The 18,478-nt window shown below is 53.9% G+C and overlaps 1 protein-coding gene across 1 annotated transcript in view; it reads right to left on the bottom strand.

Annotated features, from left to right (window-relative positions):
* Window positions 1–1,800: 1,800 nt before the first annotated feature.
* LOC131809727 (NADH-cytochrome b5 reductase-like) overlaps window positions 1,801–18,478 on the bottom strand; it is a 48,076-nt gene continuing 31,398 nt past the window's right edge. The window contains exons 7-12 of the mRNA XM_059137050.1: window positions 15,644–15,770; window positions 12,143–12,490; window positions 9,345–9,680; window positions 8,081–8,434; window positions 4,996–5,174; window positions 1,801–2,507 (exon numbers count right to left, since the gene is read on the bottom strand). Coding sequence (XP_058993033.1) covers window positions 2,181–2,507; window positions 4,996–5,174; window positions 8,081–8,434; window positions 9,345–9,680; window positions 12,143–12,490; window positions 15,644–15,770 — 1,671 coding nt within the window. The 3' untranslated portion in view covers window positions 1,801–2,180. The remainder of the gene's footprint in view (window positions 2,508–4,995; window positions 5,175–8,080; window positions 8,435–9,344; window positions 9,681–12,142; window positions 12,491–15,643; window positions 15,771–18,478) is intronic.

Raw genomic sequence — 18,478 nt, forward strand, 5'->3', positions numbered from 1 at the left:
ACAGTCCCCAGCTCAGGGAAGAACTGCTTCCTCTCAGCCTAGCTCCAGCTTTTCATCGCCTAATGACCTTGGGTAAGGTGTTTCCCTCCCCAAACCTCAGTTTCCTCATCTGTGAAATGGGGCAATTCTGTCTGCCTCACCAGGAGATTTAAGTGAGCAGATCTACAACCTAACTTGCCACATGGTCGGCGCTTGCAGGAAGTCGCTATGATGGTGGGGGCGTCAGAGGTGATAATGACGCTTGTCACATACGAAAAACAGAAACCAAGGCCAGGGAAGTGAATGGTCTCCCTAAGGTCACACAGCAAGTCAGGGGCAAAGTTGGGCTGAAAACTTGGCTTTCTAGGCCAGAACTTTTGTGTGAGCTCCTAGGGCAAAGGTAGTCACTGAGGTGTGTTGAATCCTTCTCAGGAGCTGCGCACGGGCATGCAGGATCTCATGTAGTACCCCTCCCCTAGAACTGACGGAGCAGGTGTTATTCACATCACCCCAATTTGCAGGCAAGAAGGCGGACCCTGTGGGATGCCCTCAAAGAGGATTTGGTATGTGACAAGTCCTGTCCATAGAAACTGAGACCCAGGTGGTTGGTTGGCTGGCAAAGTTAGCTTAGCATCTGGAGGAGTCTGAAAAGGAGAAGGTGGGTGGGAGAAAAAGAGGAAGCACGCTATGAACAGTGGCCCCATATTGCAGATGGGTATATCGAGGCTTATGCAATCTAAGTGACCTAAGTGCCCAGGTTCACATAACTAATAAGAAGAACTTGGACTTGAGCCCAGTTCTCCTAATGTCCAGACAACTCTTTTCCCCTTGCTTAATTCATTTTTTACTTTGTTAGCTCTTTTCTCTCGTGTTTTCTCTGCAAGTTAGCAACTGTCTCCTTCCTCTCCCTGACACTGCTACACCAGATGTAATTAAGCATCCTGAAGGCAGGAATCTCATTTCACTTCTTCGCTGCTGTGTGCTTGGAACCCATTACAACAGTGGGGACAAAGCTGGAAAGAAGCAGATGTTGGCTGGGTTGTTGAAGGAATTGTAACCGGGCTACAATATGTTTAATTGATACCCGTGGTCAGCAGGGTCCATGTGGAGATTTCTATTGATTGTGAGGGATTCGTTATGCAAATATACAGGTGGGCAGGGGAAAGCAGTGTTATTGTAACTGCGTTTTTTTGTTTATTTTTCATTAACAAGTTTGTTCCACTTCTTGATCCATAGAGCTCTGGGGACAGCTGGAACAATTTCAGGAGGATGCCAGAGCCCCTCTCAGAGGAAAGCACCGGAAACCCAACCCCCGCCCCCCCACAGGGTAAACATAGAGAAACACGGGGTTGCTGGAGTAGGTCTGAGTAAGGTCCAATGGTGGAAGAAGTCCCCCAGTCTCCAAAGAGAACTCATCTGAAGGGGAACATCAGCGGAGTCAAGGACCCCCATCGATGTAAGGAAAATACTAGCGTGAAAGAGACACCACTCCTCTGCTTGCAGCCTCCCTGCGGTGCAGTGTGGGCCTCCCAGTGTTTGACACAGGGATCCCACCCAGCAGCCTCGCTGCCCCCTCCCCAAATAGGATCCACTGCGGGGGGGCCCACAACCAGGCGCCAACAGCGACACCACCTGGCGGAGGCTGGGATGATGGCGTCAGCTTCCTTTCTGTTCCTGGAGTTGGGAGGCAGTTGGGGTCTCCTGGGGACAAAGTCCTCAAGGTTCCTGAGTCAGTTCCGGAGAATGGAGGGCCCTGGGTGGTTACTGAGCTTCCTGCCAATGAAGGCTTGTGAATAGCGATGAGTTGGAAAAATAAAGAGATGCCCTTATTTTTATCCCGAGTTGGTGAAGCTCTGTGTATTTATGGAAGGTCAGTTTTACCCTCTGTCCCCAGCTCTCCACATTGGCAAGTAATACACACCGGAGACTTCTTTCAATAGCAGACTATCTTTGAAATCGGTAACAATCACACACACACAACATGCCATAGTTTACAAAGTTCAGATCTGTTCAGGCTCTTCTCTGAGCCTCACGCGAACTCTGTGAGGTAGAGGGCACATGGATCCTCCTTAGGAGAGTGAGACTCAGAGAGGGACGGTGACTTGCCAGTAGCCACCAACAATTCGATGACACCCGGCCCTGCCCCTGCCGTGGGACCCCAAGCTGCCCCCAGGGAAGACCGCACCCAGCTTCCTGCCCACTCACAGCAGCATCAGGACCACGATGGCAATGACCATGAGGACTCCGGCTAGGATGCAAAGGCCCAGGAAGACAATGTCACTGGTGTCCTGAGCCACCATGGCCACAGGGCCCTCTGGGGCCTCTACCTCATCTCTGGGGGGCGCTTCCTGAAGGTGCTCGGCTGTCGCAGAATAGGGCCCAAGCCAGTCGGAGCCAGAGAGCAGGTGGACAGAAGCCTCTTTGCGCCGTGGTTCACAGCGGACCTCATACTCATGGATGTCCTCCTGCCCACCAGCCGAGAAGTCGATGTACAGCACACTGACGATCACCGAGGTGTTGTTCCTCCTCTGTGGGGGTCAAGGGACAGTCACTCACACCTGAAGGGGCCAGGCCTGACCCTGTGCCTCTAGATAGTTGGGGATTCTAGTGCCAAGGGAGAAGAACTCTAGGAGCCTATGTTCTAGGCCCAGCTTGGCCACTGACTCCCTCCCCACTTGGAACCTCAATGTTCCAACCTGTCAAAGGGACACTATGGGGTGTCTGAAGGATATCAGATCTGATGAGTCCATGCTTGCTCTGGCTTCAAGGAGACAGGGTCTATGAAAGATAGTAACAGTAAGAACATCTGCCTTGTCCTAGGCTCTGTTTTAAGTATGTTATCTCATTTCATTCTCACTATGACCCTCCCTTATTGGTACCATTAATATCCCCATTGCACAGATGAGGAAAATGAGGCCCAGAAGTTAAATCCCTTGTCTGAGATCACATGACAAAGTGACAGGGATGACAGGGAACATGCGCTCACCTGGATCTGCCCAGCTCTTAGCTGCAGGGCCTCACTAGAACCAAAGAAGATAGAACCAAAGTGGGCTTTAAAGCATCTAGTTCAATCTCCCTTTTTGGCAATTTACTGATGTGACTACTGAGGCCCAGCAAAGGCAGTACTTTGCCCAGAGCTGGGTCCTGAAGCCAAGTCTCCTGCCTCCCAGTTGGAAGCTCTATCCCTTGGCTATGGGACATTCCTCCTGGAATCCTTCCCCCCAATGACGCCTGCAGCCATGGTGTGTCCCTCCTGTTGAGTCCTTGGCCATCCCAGTGGCACCAGCCAGGGTTAGGAAGAGCCATCGAGGAATGAAATGAGAGGCGCACATCTTGGTGACCTTCCCTACTCCTGCAGATGAGGGAGGCAGGAATCAAGTTGCTAAGAAGACCATGGGGTGTTCGGGCCAGGATCTGAGGGACAGCATTGTGATGGGCAGTCTGGTGGGGTCCGGGGCAGGGGGCTGTACTGGGCTACTCTCCCCACCCACCCCATGTCCACAGCAGCCGTTAGACCCCTCAGGCTGTCTGGCCTCCCACGTTCAGTGGTGGCATTTCTGAGATGAAGCTTCTAGATAAGTAAGTTGTCTCACATGGAGCGGGCAGGCAGGAGCAGTAGGGACCTGGCATCTCTGGACACTGGGCCACCCCTCTGAGTTACAAAGGGGCTTCTAAAAGGCTCTGATTCCACATCCACAAAGGAGGCTTCTGCATTTGTGCCCTCGACCTGTCTGTCCCCACACCCTCTAAGGAGGACCAGTGTCCTGGATTTTTGTGGTATAGAACTGGGACACTGGGCGAAGGAAGACTGGGACTGTGAGTGGAAGGGGACCCAGTAAAGTCAGTCCATGTGATAAAGAAAGGAGGGGAAAAATCACATAAAGTGGAAGTTCTAGGGGTTTTTGAAGAGATGCACAGGAAGGTTGGCATTGCCCTGGGCTGTTCGAGCTGTGCCTCTGAGAGCAACTCAGGGCAGAGACGGGTGTTCGTGCAGGTAGGACATATAAGGGCGACACTAGGAATCCAGGAGTCTAAGGTGTTCAGCCTTTATGGTCCTATGGTATCAGCCCCAAGATTTTGTGATTCTGTGGCTCCAAATTATGGTGGTGGTTCCAGCCTTGAAGCTGCTGAGAGTCCGTCATACTTCCTGGTTCCCTGCCTCTGGGATTCTCTGTCCCTGTCCTTTCGTGACTCTGTGGAGTGTCCACAGAACACCCCTGGGGGACTTAGGGCACAGAGTCAGGGTGAGGGGAGATTTTCTTGGTGGCCAAGACTGCCCCCACTTCTCTCCTCAGGTCAAAAGGACAGAGGTCACTGGAGGCTGGGGGAGTGGACGAGTGGGCTAGAGGGGACATTTGGTTAATGTGGGGGGCAGGGGGGCACAGTTTGCTGGAAAGTGCATGTTTTCTGCCAAGCCAGTCTGGCACATTCCTGGACACCAAGGCGTGGCGGGAGGGGGGGAGCTCTCCATGGAAGGGGGGCGTCTCTCCTTTCCCCTTTCACTTGTCCCTAAGAATGCAGGCATCTGAGATACTTGGGCCACGGCCCAGGGACTCTGAGGGCCCCAGATCTGGGGTCAAGGCCTTGAAAATATACGGAGAGTGGAAAAAATTCATCTGTAAGCCATGCTGCCTTTGGAGGGAAGTGGATCCTGTTACATGAAAGGCCCTTTTGTTCTGTGGAGCACAGGGGCCATTTGGATCACAGGTTGGAGAAAGGGCAGCTAGAGGCAGCCGGGCTCCTGCAGCTCTGAGTCTTGAAGGGGTGAGGCCTGGGTGATGGGGAGTTCCTGGGAGAAGGGAAGGAAGATCAGGAAGGCCTCCAGGGATGGTCAGGGTTGGGGCCTTGCAGGAGGAATCTTCAATAGGGTTGTCGCTGTCTACACTGATCTAGTTTGGTGGTGGAGTCACTGAGCCAGGAAAAGAAGCTGAATTCTCAGGAATGGCAGGTGCCCCTCAGCAGGGGTCAGACGCACTCCCTCCCGCCTGCCCTCCCCAACCCCCACCCAGCCCCTACCTGAGACTCAGTGCCACAGGTGTCAAAGCGGGCCTGGATCCGGAAGGTGCCACCGGCTTCCTGGGCGGCACAGTTGCGGCTGCCCAGGTAGACCTTGGTCCGCTCCAGGGGTGCCAGCGCCTGTGCGGAGATCAGGATCTGGAAGTCCGTGCGGGAGCAGCTCACATTCATGGGCACGACTGGGGACGGAGGGAAGGAGCTGCTGGAGGTCTTACGGGCAGGAACTAGGCCCTGAGACCCCATCCAAGGGGTGATGTGCGGGAAAACCAGGGCCCAGAGTCGGGAGACATCTATGCAGCCTAGTGGGGATGTTTCATGTGTGTTACTCCATTTCACTCCATCAGACTAGGAGCTCCCCAGGGCAGGCACCTGGCCTTCTTGTGTCCTCACAGCCCGGCACTGAACTTGGCAGGTGCTGCGAATTCTGTGTGAATTAATGAGTGAATGAGTGAGTGAGTAAGTGAGTGAATGAATGAATGAATATTCTTAATCATGAGAAGAGCTACGATGTGCTGATCTTACCATGTGCCAAGCAATTCATTCAACCATTTAACAAATATTTCTTGATGGCCTACTACGTGCAGGACACTATTCTAAGCACCACAGAAAAAGAAATGAAAAAAAAAAAAACCAAACCAACCCCATCAGCCAAAACTTCCTGCCTTCTTGGAGCTGACATTCTAGTTGTGCAAGGGGTGATATGTACATAAAATGAAAGATGTGTCAGAGCGGGCTGAGGGAAAATCAAGCAGAGAAGCAGGACAGGGAAAGGCAGAGTATATATGGTGGTGGGGCAGAACGGCAGCTTTGCAAAGGGCGGAGAAGGAAGCCCCACTCTCTCCCCACGAGGACCCCATGCAGTGGGCACAACGAAACCCAATTTACACTTCTGGAAACTGAAGCTCTGAGAGGTGAAGTTGTGTGCAGGGGTTGAGCCGAGATTTTATCGATGATCCCCCCCCATCCTATCTGGGGGGCCCCTGCAGCCCTCCAGGACCAGACGGTGCAGCTTTTCGTGTCTGGGTGTATTGGAGTATGTGTGTCTACGGGGGCAGTGTGGGTTAGGGAGGGGGCAGTGGAGGTGGAGGGCGGGGCGGCCAGCGGGCGGGCAAGGGAAGAGCGGGCAGGCAGAGGCCCGGAACTCTCAGGCCCTCTCCGGGAAATGCCTCAGACATATTTCAGCCTGTGGTGTCTGGGCAGCTAGCGATTTATGGGCCCGCTGTCTCCCACAATGATCTCGGCAGCGCTGAATGGCGCAGCACCCTGATTGATGCTGAGGTTGTCCTCTAGCTGGGAGGCCACTGGCAGCCTGGGCCACCTCCGGAGCCTTGCCCCAGCACGAGTGCCCCTGTCTGGTCCTGGGGTCCCACAGGAATCTGGGCAGGGGGGTGGGGCAGGTGGGAGTGGGGGCTCCTGCCCCTGGAACAGAGTTGGGTTCAGAGTTGCCCCACCGTCAGGCTCTGTAGACTCCAGAAGGAGAAGGGGCTTGTCCAAGATCTCGCATCGCTGGGAGAGGGAGGACCCAGGCCTGGAAATAAGACTATCAGAACCAAAGGGGACCTTAAAGGTCCTTCACCCAGTCTCCTCATTTTACAAGTGGGATAACTGAGACCCGCAGAGAAGAAAAACCACCTGCCGGCTAGCTGTGACAGACCCCGTGTCCCCTACTCTCTGGAGTGAAACCCTAGGAGGGGTCGCTCTCCCAAGGGACAGCTCTCCTCCCCCAGGTTATGGATGGAGCCACCTGGGGCCCTGGAGGGTGGGTCTGCCCAAGCCACTCACTGCCACTAGCTTCCCGGGGCATAGCACAGTCCTTCTCCATCACCACTTGTGTAGGGGCTAAGGACAGAGGGAAGATGTTTGAAAGGAGACCAGGCTTTAGACGTGTGCGCGTGAGGGAGAGAAATCCACCCTCAGCAAGGATATCTCCTGTTCCCTCTTTTCATCCAAATGACCGCCTGCAAAGGGCATTCATCGACCCCTTGCATGGAGGAGGCCACTGGATGGTCGGTAATAGCAGCATTTGGATGTGGCCCTGGTCTGTCAGCCCTGGCTCCCTCCCCCTGGGCCCTGTTGGGCCACAAAGAAGGCAGGCAGGGGTTCTAGTCTTGGCTGTCCCCCTCCGACTCCCGCCACCCCTGGCCCATGGGACCAGTGAAGTGAAGTGTTTCCTCTCTTTGAATCTCCCTTTCCATACCAAGCACAAGAAGAAGCTTTCGCCTCCTCAGGTAGAGGGCAAAATGGGTCCAGAGCAGGGGTTTTTCTGGGCCCATGGGCCAGGGAAGGGTGGCGGGAAGAGGGGAGAAGATGGGGGAGGCTGCTGGCAGGCAAATCTAACAGGCACTACAGAAGCTGGAAAAACCCAGTGCCAATGTCCTCAGCCGCCTCTGCAGCTGAGCAGGACACCTGGCCAAATTCAAATATCAAGACCAAAAAGTCTTTTAAGGACTTCTAAGAATGCCTTCATTTTCCTGATGACAGGACATTTGTAGCTGGCATCTCCTCTACGGTCTTCCTGCCTTAAATGTGGACATGATGTCTGGAGTTGTGGCAGCCATCTTGCAGGCATGAGGTCAAGAGAATCCCAGAGATACTAGCTGAGACCGTGTTAAGTCCCTAACCCAACAAAGCAGCTCCCTAGCTCCAGAATTCTTGTTATGTGAGGAAAACAAAAGCCATGTCTAAGCCACTGCCAGTCAGGATTTATGACCGATACAAGCAAAGCCTGTCCACATCTCCATGGTTATATCAACTGTTTATCATAAGGAATATGGCCATATTTTGTGTACTAACCCTGGATACACAGGACAAACCACGCATGAGAGATGCCAGGGGCCCAAGGGGGAAGGAGGGAAAAGCGGGGACCTAGGGCACGTGGAGTTGGAAGCCTGGGAGACAGGGCTCTGTGGGGTGGAAATAAGCAAGGGCCATATTGGTATGGTTTCAGGGGTCCCAAAGCAGCAGTCGGTGATGCTGTAGCCTCCCAAGAAGAGATTGGTGGGATGGAGGGAGGAAGCTGTGAAGGACCCCAGACTCGGCCCGCATCCCCGCCATCAGCACGCCCATACACTCCACCCCAGCTGACCTCCAATGTAGGCCACAGAGAAGCCCCTTCGGGTGGTGCTGCGGTCTGTGTGCAGCAGAAGCAAGAGCTGGTTGTGGCCCGAGGTGACTGGTGCTGGCAGGTGGTGGCCACACCAATTTCCCAGCAGGGGGGCCTCCTCACTGGCCCCATCAAAGGCTGCCAGATGATCGAAGTCACAGGTCCTGGTCAGGCTATTGGGACCCTCTAGGTCCAGGTCCAGGAAGAAGAGCCTGACCCGGTAGCCCGGAGGCAGGCGGATGGTCCAGTGGCAGTGGATGTTGTTAGGGTAGGTGCTGGGGTACTGGGGACTGGAGAAGTTGCCCCGTATGGCTGTGTACACCTCCTGGCATTCTCCTGGGTTGGGGAGAGTGGGACAGAGGGAATAACAATTAGAAAAGTTGGAGACTGTCACCCTCTTAGGCAGTGGGCTCCATAAAGGTCCTAAATCCAGCTTGGTGGGTGGTGGGTACCATGGTTGGCAAACCAGACAACTGATCGCAAAGCCTGCTTTAAACAGAAACTAGCTGAAGGCCAGGACTCTCATTCCAATTGGCAGTCCACTTCACAAGGGCTGGTCCTGTTAGGAATTCAATCACCTGACCTAATACTTGAAGCTGAGTCCAAACTTGGACTTGACAGACAGGTGACTCATGACAGGACTTTGTTCATTTTCTCACTGCCCTACATCCAGCCCTACCTTCTAGCCTCCCCAAACAACACCTAGCAAGCACACTAAACCCTCTTTGTCCTTCCTGCCTTCAGGCATGCTGATATCTCTGCCCAGAATACCCTTCCCTTCCTTCTGCCTCTGGCTAACCCCTTCAAAGCACTACTCAATTGTCTCCTCCTCCAGGAAGTCATCCATGATTCTTACTGTTAACACAGATCACAGTGGGTTATCATCGTCTATTTCCTTCTCCATCTCTTCCACTGTCTAGTTCATTTCACTGTCAAGGGTTCATTCATTCATTTGTACACACATGGAATCCCTTTTATGTGGCAGGTACAGAGACAAACCCATAGGAGCTCGTAGTCAGGGAGATCAACGTGCCAACCTCAAACATAAATGATAAATGTTAGATTAACGCTGCAAAAGCAAAAACAAAACCAAACAACCTCCAGAAGGAGTTGAAAGATTGGACTAATTCTGAGCTATTCGGGAAGACTTCAAAGAGGAGGTGACATGCTTCTACCTTGGCACTGGCTGAGCAGGGACACACACAACATGCACAGAGACTCGAGGTACAGCCCCAGCCCCTTCTACCTGAGAAGTAGTAGGCCTTGAAGCCCCGGCCTCCAATGTTAAAGTCAGACTTGAAGATCACCTGCAGCTCGTGGCCCAGGGACACAAGAGTGGGGGGCCGCGTGCTGCCACAGTAGTGATGCCCGTGGGCGGGGCCAGGTCCCCCAAGCACGGCCACGTAGTCATAGGTACACTCCTCATTGCCTTCCACCTGGAAGTCCATGAACACCAGCTTGACGGTGGCGGGGCCAGAGGCCCGGATCACCCAGTGGCACTCCACGTTGTTGGGGTAGTTGTCCGGGTACTCGGGGCTGGTGAGGACCCCTGAAAGGCCCGTCAGGACACCACCACACACATCTGCAAAGAAGCCCTCCTGAGCTGAACTTTCTTCCTCCCCGTGGCCCCCCCAAACCCCTCCCTTGGGAACCGGATATCCCCCAACGTGCCTCCCCCATGGGCATTCCATGGGAGCCTTGTCACCATCACTGAGCACTTGCTAAGGGGCAGGCACAAACCGGGCACTTGGCAATGACACTGTCTTTTGACACCAATACCATCACCCTAGGGGAAGGCACAGTGTTTCTCCCCATTTTACGGTTGTGACAGTGGAGGCACGGAGAAGGTAAGTAACTTACCTGGGGAAGTCTGGGTTCACCCAGACCGGCCCTGAGACAGGGGTGTGAGCGCAAGGACTCTGTGCGGGAGATAGAAGGGCCAGTAAAGGGCATTGTCAAGCCAGCTGCCGAGCCCTGTTGGGGGAACTCTGGGAATGGCGTCAGGCGCACACTCAGAGTTATGTGACCTGAGAGAAAGGGAGCTGAGGCATTCATACACCAGCTCCGGAGAGTCCAGGCCGAGGGCTGGGAAGATGGAGGTAACCTGAGACTTCAGAAGAAGCCTTCACATAGAGATGCAGAGGTTGACAGGAGCCACTGAAGTAAGGAGGCCCCAGGAATCTAGGCGGGGCCCTGATGGCAGGCGCCTCCCCCCGCCCCGCCCACCCCAGCTGGTAACAGGAAGGCAGGACCTGCCTGGCTGCAGAGCCTGGGCACTTGACCTTGTGATTCTCACTGTACCCTCCTACCAGGCCGGCTGCACACAGAGGCTGAGATGCCTGAGTTCAGGAATGTTCCCAAAGCTCCCTAACAGAGGAAACAGAGGCTTGCAGAGAGGAGATGGGCTTGAAGTCTGAAGACAGGTGTCCGTCTTTAGCTCTGTCCTCTAGGAGGGGTGCGACCCTGGGCAAGTGACAGCCTCCCTGAGCTGTGTGGGAATACGAGAGGTCAGAAGACCTGCCCAGCCTGAACCAGCAAGCAAAGGCTCATGCAGAGTCTCTCAGGCTGATGAAAGAAAGCCTTCTGGAGCCCAGTACTGCCCATCCAGCTAGAAGGTGGGTGGTGATGAATGTCCCCATCAGCTGGAGGCCGGGGAGGTGGAGAGGGGGGCAACCTGGTTTCTCAAGACTCCAGAATCTCACCCCAGGCCTTGGCTTTGTGAACCGGGCATTGCTCTGGGTGGGGTGGCTAATACTTCCTTTGTCCTGGTGTTCCCACTCTCAGCTGTGTCACCTTGGGAAAGCACACCCCCTCTCTGCTCTTAACTTCATTGTTTGTGAAACGAGACAGCAGGTTTTGACAGTCTGTGAGATCATTTTCCATGTAACATCCTTAGCAGAAGCTTTTGAGCTGTGTTCTGCTTTGCAGCCGCCCCCCGGGGCATCTATCTGCCTGCATGTGAGGCAAATTTCACTCCTGTGCTGTCTTTAAGCTCTCTTTAATGAGCTGGACGACAGTATCCACAGTCACAGGTTATATGCAAAAATTTCACTTATTGGAGGCCATTGTACTGACTTCTGTTTTCAGTGATTGGCTTATAATAAGCAAATGTTAAAAACCTGAACTTAAAAAATACAGTAAATGCATACCAAGAAAATACTCCCTTTACCTCTTTTCTATATAAGGGATTAACGTAAGCTTCCATTTGGTCGAATGGTACTCCTGTTTTTAAAAATTTGGGAAACATTGCTTATGGTATTATAACTTTGATACCCTAACATTTTAAAAACTGAAGAGTCCAAAACTCCAAAACCATATTGAGATTGGTCTGTGATTCTTGTGTTTGAGCATTCCGAAGTTTTGTGCCTCTAAAGCCAGCTCAGGGAGGGGTGTCCCACCGGAGGCTCCCGATCATTGTTTGGGGAACCCTGTGCCCCAGGAGCATCTGTGGGTATCTGTGGCTTGAGCTGACATGAGTAAGGCCTTGGGAGAAGGGAAGAGGTTTGAGTATATGCAGAGAGGCTAGGAGATCTTTGGAAAGGGGAGGAGAGCAAAGCCTCCGCTCCCCTCACTAGACCAAGGGGCGGGTTTCCAGGCTGAGGGAGGGAGGGGTAGGGCTCCGCAAGGTAAGGGGCATTAGGTAAGGCTTGGGGAGGGAGACTGTCACCAGCCCCACACAGATGGCCCTCGTGCAGGGGTGCAGGGGTGGGGGGTGGTCCCTGTGCCTGTAAGTGTCAGGACACCGCAGAGGGACGGGCAGCAGGGGCAGCATGGTGTCCTCCCCTTCACCCTGATGCCATGCATGGGATAAAAAGGATGACGGCTAGCCCAAGAGGCCTTGCCCTGGGTACAGTGAGACCTTCCCAGTGTTCCCAGGACTGCTGCTGCGAAGGTAGGGACCCCCTCGACCGCCTCTGGAAGCTGTCCTGTCCCCCGAGCTGCTGCAGCAGGGTCACCCAGGCTCGGGAGCAGCCAGCAAGCTGTGCCTCAGCCCCTGGTTCTCTTCCCCCATCCCCCAATCCCTGCAGGGCCCCCCCTCCTTGCCTTTCTGGTAGCCTGCAGAAAAGCCACGGCTGGCCACGTGCTTGTCTGAGTGGAAGACGACAGACATGACATGCCAGGAAGAGGTGAAGGGTGGTGGGGGCACCTGGCCACAGAACCTCCCCAGCAGGCTGCCCTTGTCCCCCGAGGCCCCGTTGTACACCTCCAGGTAGTCGAAGCCGCAGGAGTCATGGTACTCCAGGTCGAAGGCATGGAAGGTGAGTACCACCGATGAGCCCTCGGCCACCACGATCAGCCAGCTGCACTCTGTGTTGTAGGGGTAGAGCCTGGGGAAGTTGGGGCTGGAGAAGTTTCCGGAAGGTGCTGAGAGCACACCCCCACATTTGACACCTGGAGCAAGAGGGAAGAAAGGCTCAATCAGCCCTGGGTGGTAGACCCGGCCACAAAGCTGGGTCTTTGGGATGTGGTGAGGGAGCATGAGGCCGTGATCTAAATCAATTCATGGATGTGTACGTTTGCTCATTCATCTGCTGAATCCTCAAATACTTATCAAGCACACTTTTATTCATTCAACAAATACCATCTGAGGGCTAGTCAATGTTCTAGGTGCTGGGGCTTCGGCAGGGACAGAAAAGACAAAAAGTTCTTGCCTTCGTGGAATCTCCTGTGGGCTTCTGATGGGAGCACAGATGATAAACACAGTGAGTAAAACAGAGCATCGTGAAGAGTGATTAGTGCGACGGAGAAAAACAAAACAGGGAGAGGAGATGGAAGCATCCAGGTGGACCTATAATTTTAGATGCAACAGTACTGTATGCCGGATCCTAGGCGTGTGCCGTAAGGAACTTGAAAATTACAAATGCTAATACCCCCACCCTCAGTGAAGAGGCGCACAGCCTGTTTCACTGTAGTCACAAGTACATTCTTATATGCACGTGTTTGCTTATATTTAAAAAAGAGGGACGCCAAAGTGGCTCAGTGGGTTAAGCCTCTGCCTTCGGCTCAGGTTATGATCCCAGGGTCCTGGGATGGAGGCCCGCATCGGGCTCCCTGATCAGCAGAGAGCCTGCTTCTCCCATTCCCTTTCCCTCTGCTTGTGATCGCTCTCTCTGTCAAACAAATAAAATCTTCTCTTAAAAAAAGAAAACAATGGAAGGAAACAAATAAAAATATTTTCTCTCAAGGGAAGGAGTCAACACCTGGGAGGGAAACAGGCATGAAGCTAGACTTCTTTCAAAGCGACTTGTTTTATAATTTTGACCTTAGAATCATGAATGACTTTTAGTACAATTTTTAAATGAGCAAAAATCCATTTTTTAAGTAACCCCTAAAAAAATCCCAAACTGAAACGAAAGAACTTAACTACATATCAGGTTGGAAACACATTCACTTGGGGGAAAATGATCTCAAATGACTTGGAAATATACTTTCTGGACTGTGCCTTCCTAGTAGGATATGTCCCCGGGACAGAACGCAGCACAAAGAAATCTGAAACTTGACTCAGGAGACTTACTGTTTGTAGTAACAGTCAGAACTGCTCTCGTACAGTATTTTATAAATTGGAATAAAGCATGTCTGTTAATGTCAATAGAAGCTAAGATGTTCCACGTAAGAGGAGAGCAATACAACCATAAAATTAAAAAATTAAATAGAATGCTTGTGATCTTCAGTGTGAATTAAAGACAGTATGAATTTAAGATTTATTCTTATCCAAAAAAAATTAATTTCCTAGCTCTGTTCACTGAAAAGGCCAAAAAGCATGTGCTGGGCCTGGGCTAACTCAGCACACACACACACCCCCACCTGGGGAGGGGGGAAGCGCACTGTGGAATGGGGGCAGCTGTCAGCAAAGCCGTAGGGGCCCCAGGGAAGGGGGGCTAATCTTGCTGCGCCAGCACTGTTAGGGGAGGGACAAGATTCACAGGGAAGGTGATGTTTGAGTTTGACCAGGAGGGACAAGAAGATCGTTAGTTGGGGACAATTTGGAGGGAGGAAGTGGTGCAAACTCACAGTTACCTAGCCTCCCCGAGCCTCAGTCACGCATCTGTGAAATGGGGTGGCTGTGAGCACCGATGAGACAGAGCTAGTCCCTCAACAGCCGCAGATGTACACTCAACTCAGGCTGATCAGGCTCCAGGCCTGACCCCTGTGGCAGGCCGGGCAGGAACCCTGTCTGATTTGTGCTGTTACGGCAAGAGGACAGAGAGACAGCCTGTCCAGTGTCTGTCCTTGTCCTTCCCCAGCCCTGCCAGGCCAAGAAAAGCCCTGGGAGTGTTGGAGCAGCATTCCTGTGGCCAAGGAAGCCCCAGGTGCTGGCACAAGGGGAGGCCTTCGTCTCCGCGACTCAGACTCCCTGAACCCCAGGGTCACCCTGGGGCCGCTATAGCCCCAGAGGCTGGAAAATAGGAACATCTAGCTTCTCCCGCTACAGGAAGGAGAGAGACACCTGGCTACCCAGCCCACCTCCTCCACCAATGAAGTGACTGGCCCATTCTCTTTCCTCCTCTTCCTTCTTCTTTTTTAAAGATTTTATTTATTTATTTGACATAGAGAGAGATCACAAGTAGGCAAAGAGGCAAGCGGGGTGGGGGCGGGGAGAAGCAGGCTCCTTGCTGAGCAGAGAGCCCAATGCAGGGCTCGATCCCAGGACCCTGGGATCATGGCCTGAGCCGAAAGCAGAGGCTTAACCCACTGAGCCACCCAGGCACCCTTCCCTTTCCTTCTTTAAGCCCCACTTGAGCCTGTAGGAAAACTAGGTACTGAGGGCCACTTGCCCAGCCCCTCCAACACGCACAGCCCTTGAAGACCAGTGAAATGATACTGTTCACAGACAGGCACACGACACAACAGGGCTGGAGCAGCACAAGGCAACCCGGGGCCAGGGTCAGGCACAGAGTTTTGGGAGCTCCCAGGTGGGAGCCTCTGAGGCTGATGGAAGGATGTGGAAGGCTTCCTGGAGGAGGTGGTATTTGATCTGAGTTTGATAGATGAGTCCCATGTTCTCAGAAGGCAAAAGAAAACAGGGACCTTCCAGACAAAGGGCGAAGCATTTCCAGGAGGGGTATGTTCCTCTGCCAGAGCACGGGGTGCCCAAGGGACACAGGGGACCGAGGCTAGATGTTTTATAGAGATTGGGGTCAAACATGGGAGATGCCGAATGCCATCAGGAGGAACTCTGATTTCACCTGGCTCGCGGTGGGGAAGTGCAATAAACCTTCCACTGTTCTTGGAGCCATTCCTTTAGCCCTTGGTAACTATGCCTCCTTGGACAGGTTACTTAACCTCTCTCTGCCTCAGTTTCTTCATCTGTGAAATGGAGGACTCATGCCCACCTTGAGGTTTGTGGTGAAGATTAAATGCAATCATATTTACAGGCACTCTGCAAATACTGTCTTTCACCGTCTCAGAAGAAAAGACATCCTCAACTTAGTCAACTCCCCCCAGAAAGGCCTCCTGCTTTCTGGCCTCCCACATAGAAACCTCCTGAGACCCTGGCAGCCACCCTCCACCCCTTCACAGAGACTGCCTTTCGTGAGCACCTACCTTTCATGGCATGGGCCCTGGGGCCTGGGCCCAGCAGCACCACCACCAGCAGCAGACAGGACCCCAGCTCTGCCAGCATCTCCTCACTGGGGGCCCCCGCAGGTCTGCCGAGCCAGGATCTGAGGGTCTGGAGCAGGGAAAAGAGAGGTGAGTCTGAGAGGGCCTCTAAGTTAATGATGGCCTGAATAATTCATTGGCCCCTCGAATTAGTAAGCTGATCCCCAGGTGCTCCCTTCATTCCACCCTAAGGTGACGGATCTGGTGTCACTGTCTTGACACATTCTGAGATCTGCATTGGCCACACTGTATCAGGAAGAGAAGCATCTCAGGGCGGGGAGGGAATTTGGTGGTGGAGGAAGGGCGTGAGTTTTGGGGCTGGGCAGATCTGGAAACCAGCCTAAGTCGGCCTCTAGGCTGCCGGGTGGCCTTGAACAAGTCATCTAGCTCCTCTGGGTCTCAGTCTTACTCATCTGTCCAGTGGGGCCATTCAGCCCCGCCTGTAGGAAACGGAAGGTTGTGGCTGGTGCTGCAGCCCAATGGCTATCACATCCCCATCCACTGGGGAACTGAAGGGACCTTCTAATTAGTGGGACAAGGGGGAAAGGCATCTTTCAGACATGCTTAGATTAGCTCAGAGGGAGAGCGAAGGAGGCTGGAGTGCGCAGCTGATGAGGGAAACGATTATTTTCATGGAAGAAAGCAGCCAGAGTAACAGAATGGGAAAATTGTATTGTGCATCTCCTACAGCAGATCTGGGCCACAGTGTAAATTCCACAGGAATATTAGCTATTACCTCCTTGACGGTTCCACAAACTTTGCCTAAGCATCACCCTGTGCCAGGCTGGGTGCTAGAAGTGGGGCCACAGGAACGCCTTCAGGGGCTCTGCTTCCCACAGGAAACAGGATCTAGTTCCCCCGGGAGCCATATTTGGTTCCATTCGACCCAGAGCTTGTTCCTCAGCTCCTTCTCTGCGCAGAGGGAACTGAGGGAAACGTGGCACCTTCCCGCCTCCCAAGGAGCCTGGGCACTGGTTAGGCCGACGAGCCCTGATTCCTGTCCCTGCTACTCCTGCCGGGCTGGGGCAGCCTGGGAAAGTGGCCCACCCTCTCTGAGGCCTCAGCTCCTGAGCACAAAGAGGAGGAAGTAGCTTGTGGTCTGCTTCGAGGATGAGAGGAGACGGAGTGTGGGAAGTCTTAACCGGTGCCTGGCTCTGTGCTTGGGAGCAAGCACGATTTTTATTTACCTCGGAGGAACTCAGAGGGCCAGACCACGTGTTGCTTCTGGCCCATCCTTGCATCAGGAGGTCCCCAGGGAGCCCTCTGCAGCCAGCACCAGAGGCCACCTGGCAGGTGTTCAGCAAAGAGCATTGGGGATGGTTGGGCCTGAGGGGTTGGCTTACCTGTGGGGCTTGATTGGCAGCAACAGAAAAGTTCTGCTGTCCTGGGCCATCTGAGGGGACAGGAGCTTTTGTCTCTCACACACACACCCCATGTGCATGAGAGAGGGCTTAGACCTGGTGCCCGCTGAGCACTAGGCCTGGTGCTGGGAGCCTCACCCCAATGGGCGGGTGCCCGGCCAACATCCCAGGCACACGTCAGCCTCCCCGCCTCACAGAGCAGGAAACAAACACCCAAAGGGTTTGAGCGCCCTGTCTTGGGTCGAGTTGCTCCACAGGAAGACCCCGTGACAAGGATTCAGGGGTCAGTAGCTGATTTGGGAGGTGTTCCCAGGAAGCAAGGGCAGGGGTGTGGGGAAGCGAGCCAGGGGTGAGAAGAAGCCAGTTGAGGGCATGCTGGAGAGCAGGTGCCATTGTGGACGATTGAGGCTCCACCCCCACGAGCACCTCCAGGAGGCAGTGCAGACCATGGCCCCACGGTGTTCCAGTGAGGGGTGAGGAAGGGCCCCGAAATGCAGGGGTTGCAGCCAGAAGCCCAGGAATGGTGGAAACCAGGAATGTGGGCAGGGCCACAGGGGCACCAACGGAGTCGTCCAGGACAGAAGACTGTCGCCCTTAGCGCGGCTTCAACCCTTGACCTGCTCTCCCTGGAATCACTCACCCCTGAAATGTTCATTCCAGCCCTGAAACAGCCTCTCTTCCCGCACTCCCTGGAACCTCTGGTCTCTTTCCCTGCCCTTCTCCCCACAGCTGGCATACCGTTTGCCCCATCTTCTCTCTCGGGCTTAGATTCCAGGGTCAGGTCATCCTGCTCTTTCACAACATTTGCTGGACCAGCCCAGATGGCTGCATCCTCCCCTATAGGTCTGGGCCTCTGAGCACTGCAGGGCAGCACGCCGTCACCATGCGGTGGCACTAGGACCTGTTCAGTGCTCCAGCTGTTTTGGGGTCTCAGTTCCACCTCTCAGCCTTTCTATGTATCCCTAGGTGGCTCTCTCTGACCCTCCATAGACATTATCCCAGATAGTCACCAGTCTCCCCAGCGGATGACCCCAAGCCCTCCTGACAAGCCAAAAAGACATAAAGCAGAAACTCCTTAATCTCATAGCCCTTACCCTGCCTCCAGCTGCTCACGTGTCCCTTCCCTGCCCCCTAAGGGTCGGTTGTTCCACATCCTGTCCGAGGCCAATTTCCCATCCTGTGCCTGGAAGCCCACCCTTCTCACTGCCGCAGGGACCAAATCCTGCATTAGCTCCCCTCTCCCCAGGTCCCCGGCCTCGCCTGCCTGGTTACCCTTCTCCCATCCCCATTGAGGCATCACAGGCGTGGCTGGGGTACAAACACTTTCCAGGAGCCTGTATTTCCCTCCACCCCCCACCCTACCCATCAGCTGGCTCTCAGAGCCCAGCATCTTGAAGGCCATGTCTACACTTCTTAT

This window comes from Mustela lutreola, chromosome 10 (genome assembly GCF_030435805.1).
Source record: "Mustela lutreola isolate mMusLut2 chromosome 10, mMusLut2.pri, whole genome shotgun sequence".
Classification (NCBI taxonomy): domain Eukaryota; kingdom Metazoa; phylum Chordata; class Mammalia; order Carnivora; family Mustelidae; genus Mustela; species Mustela lutreola.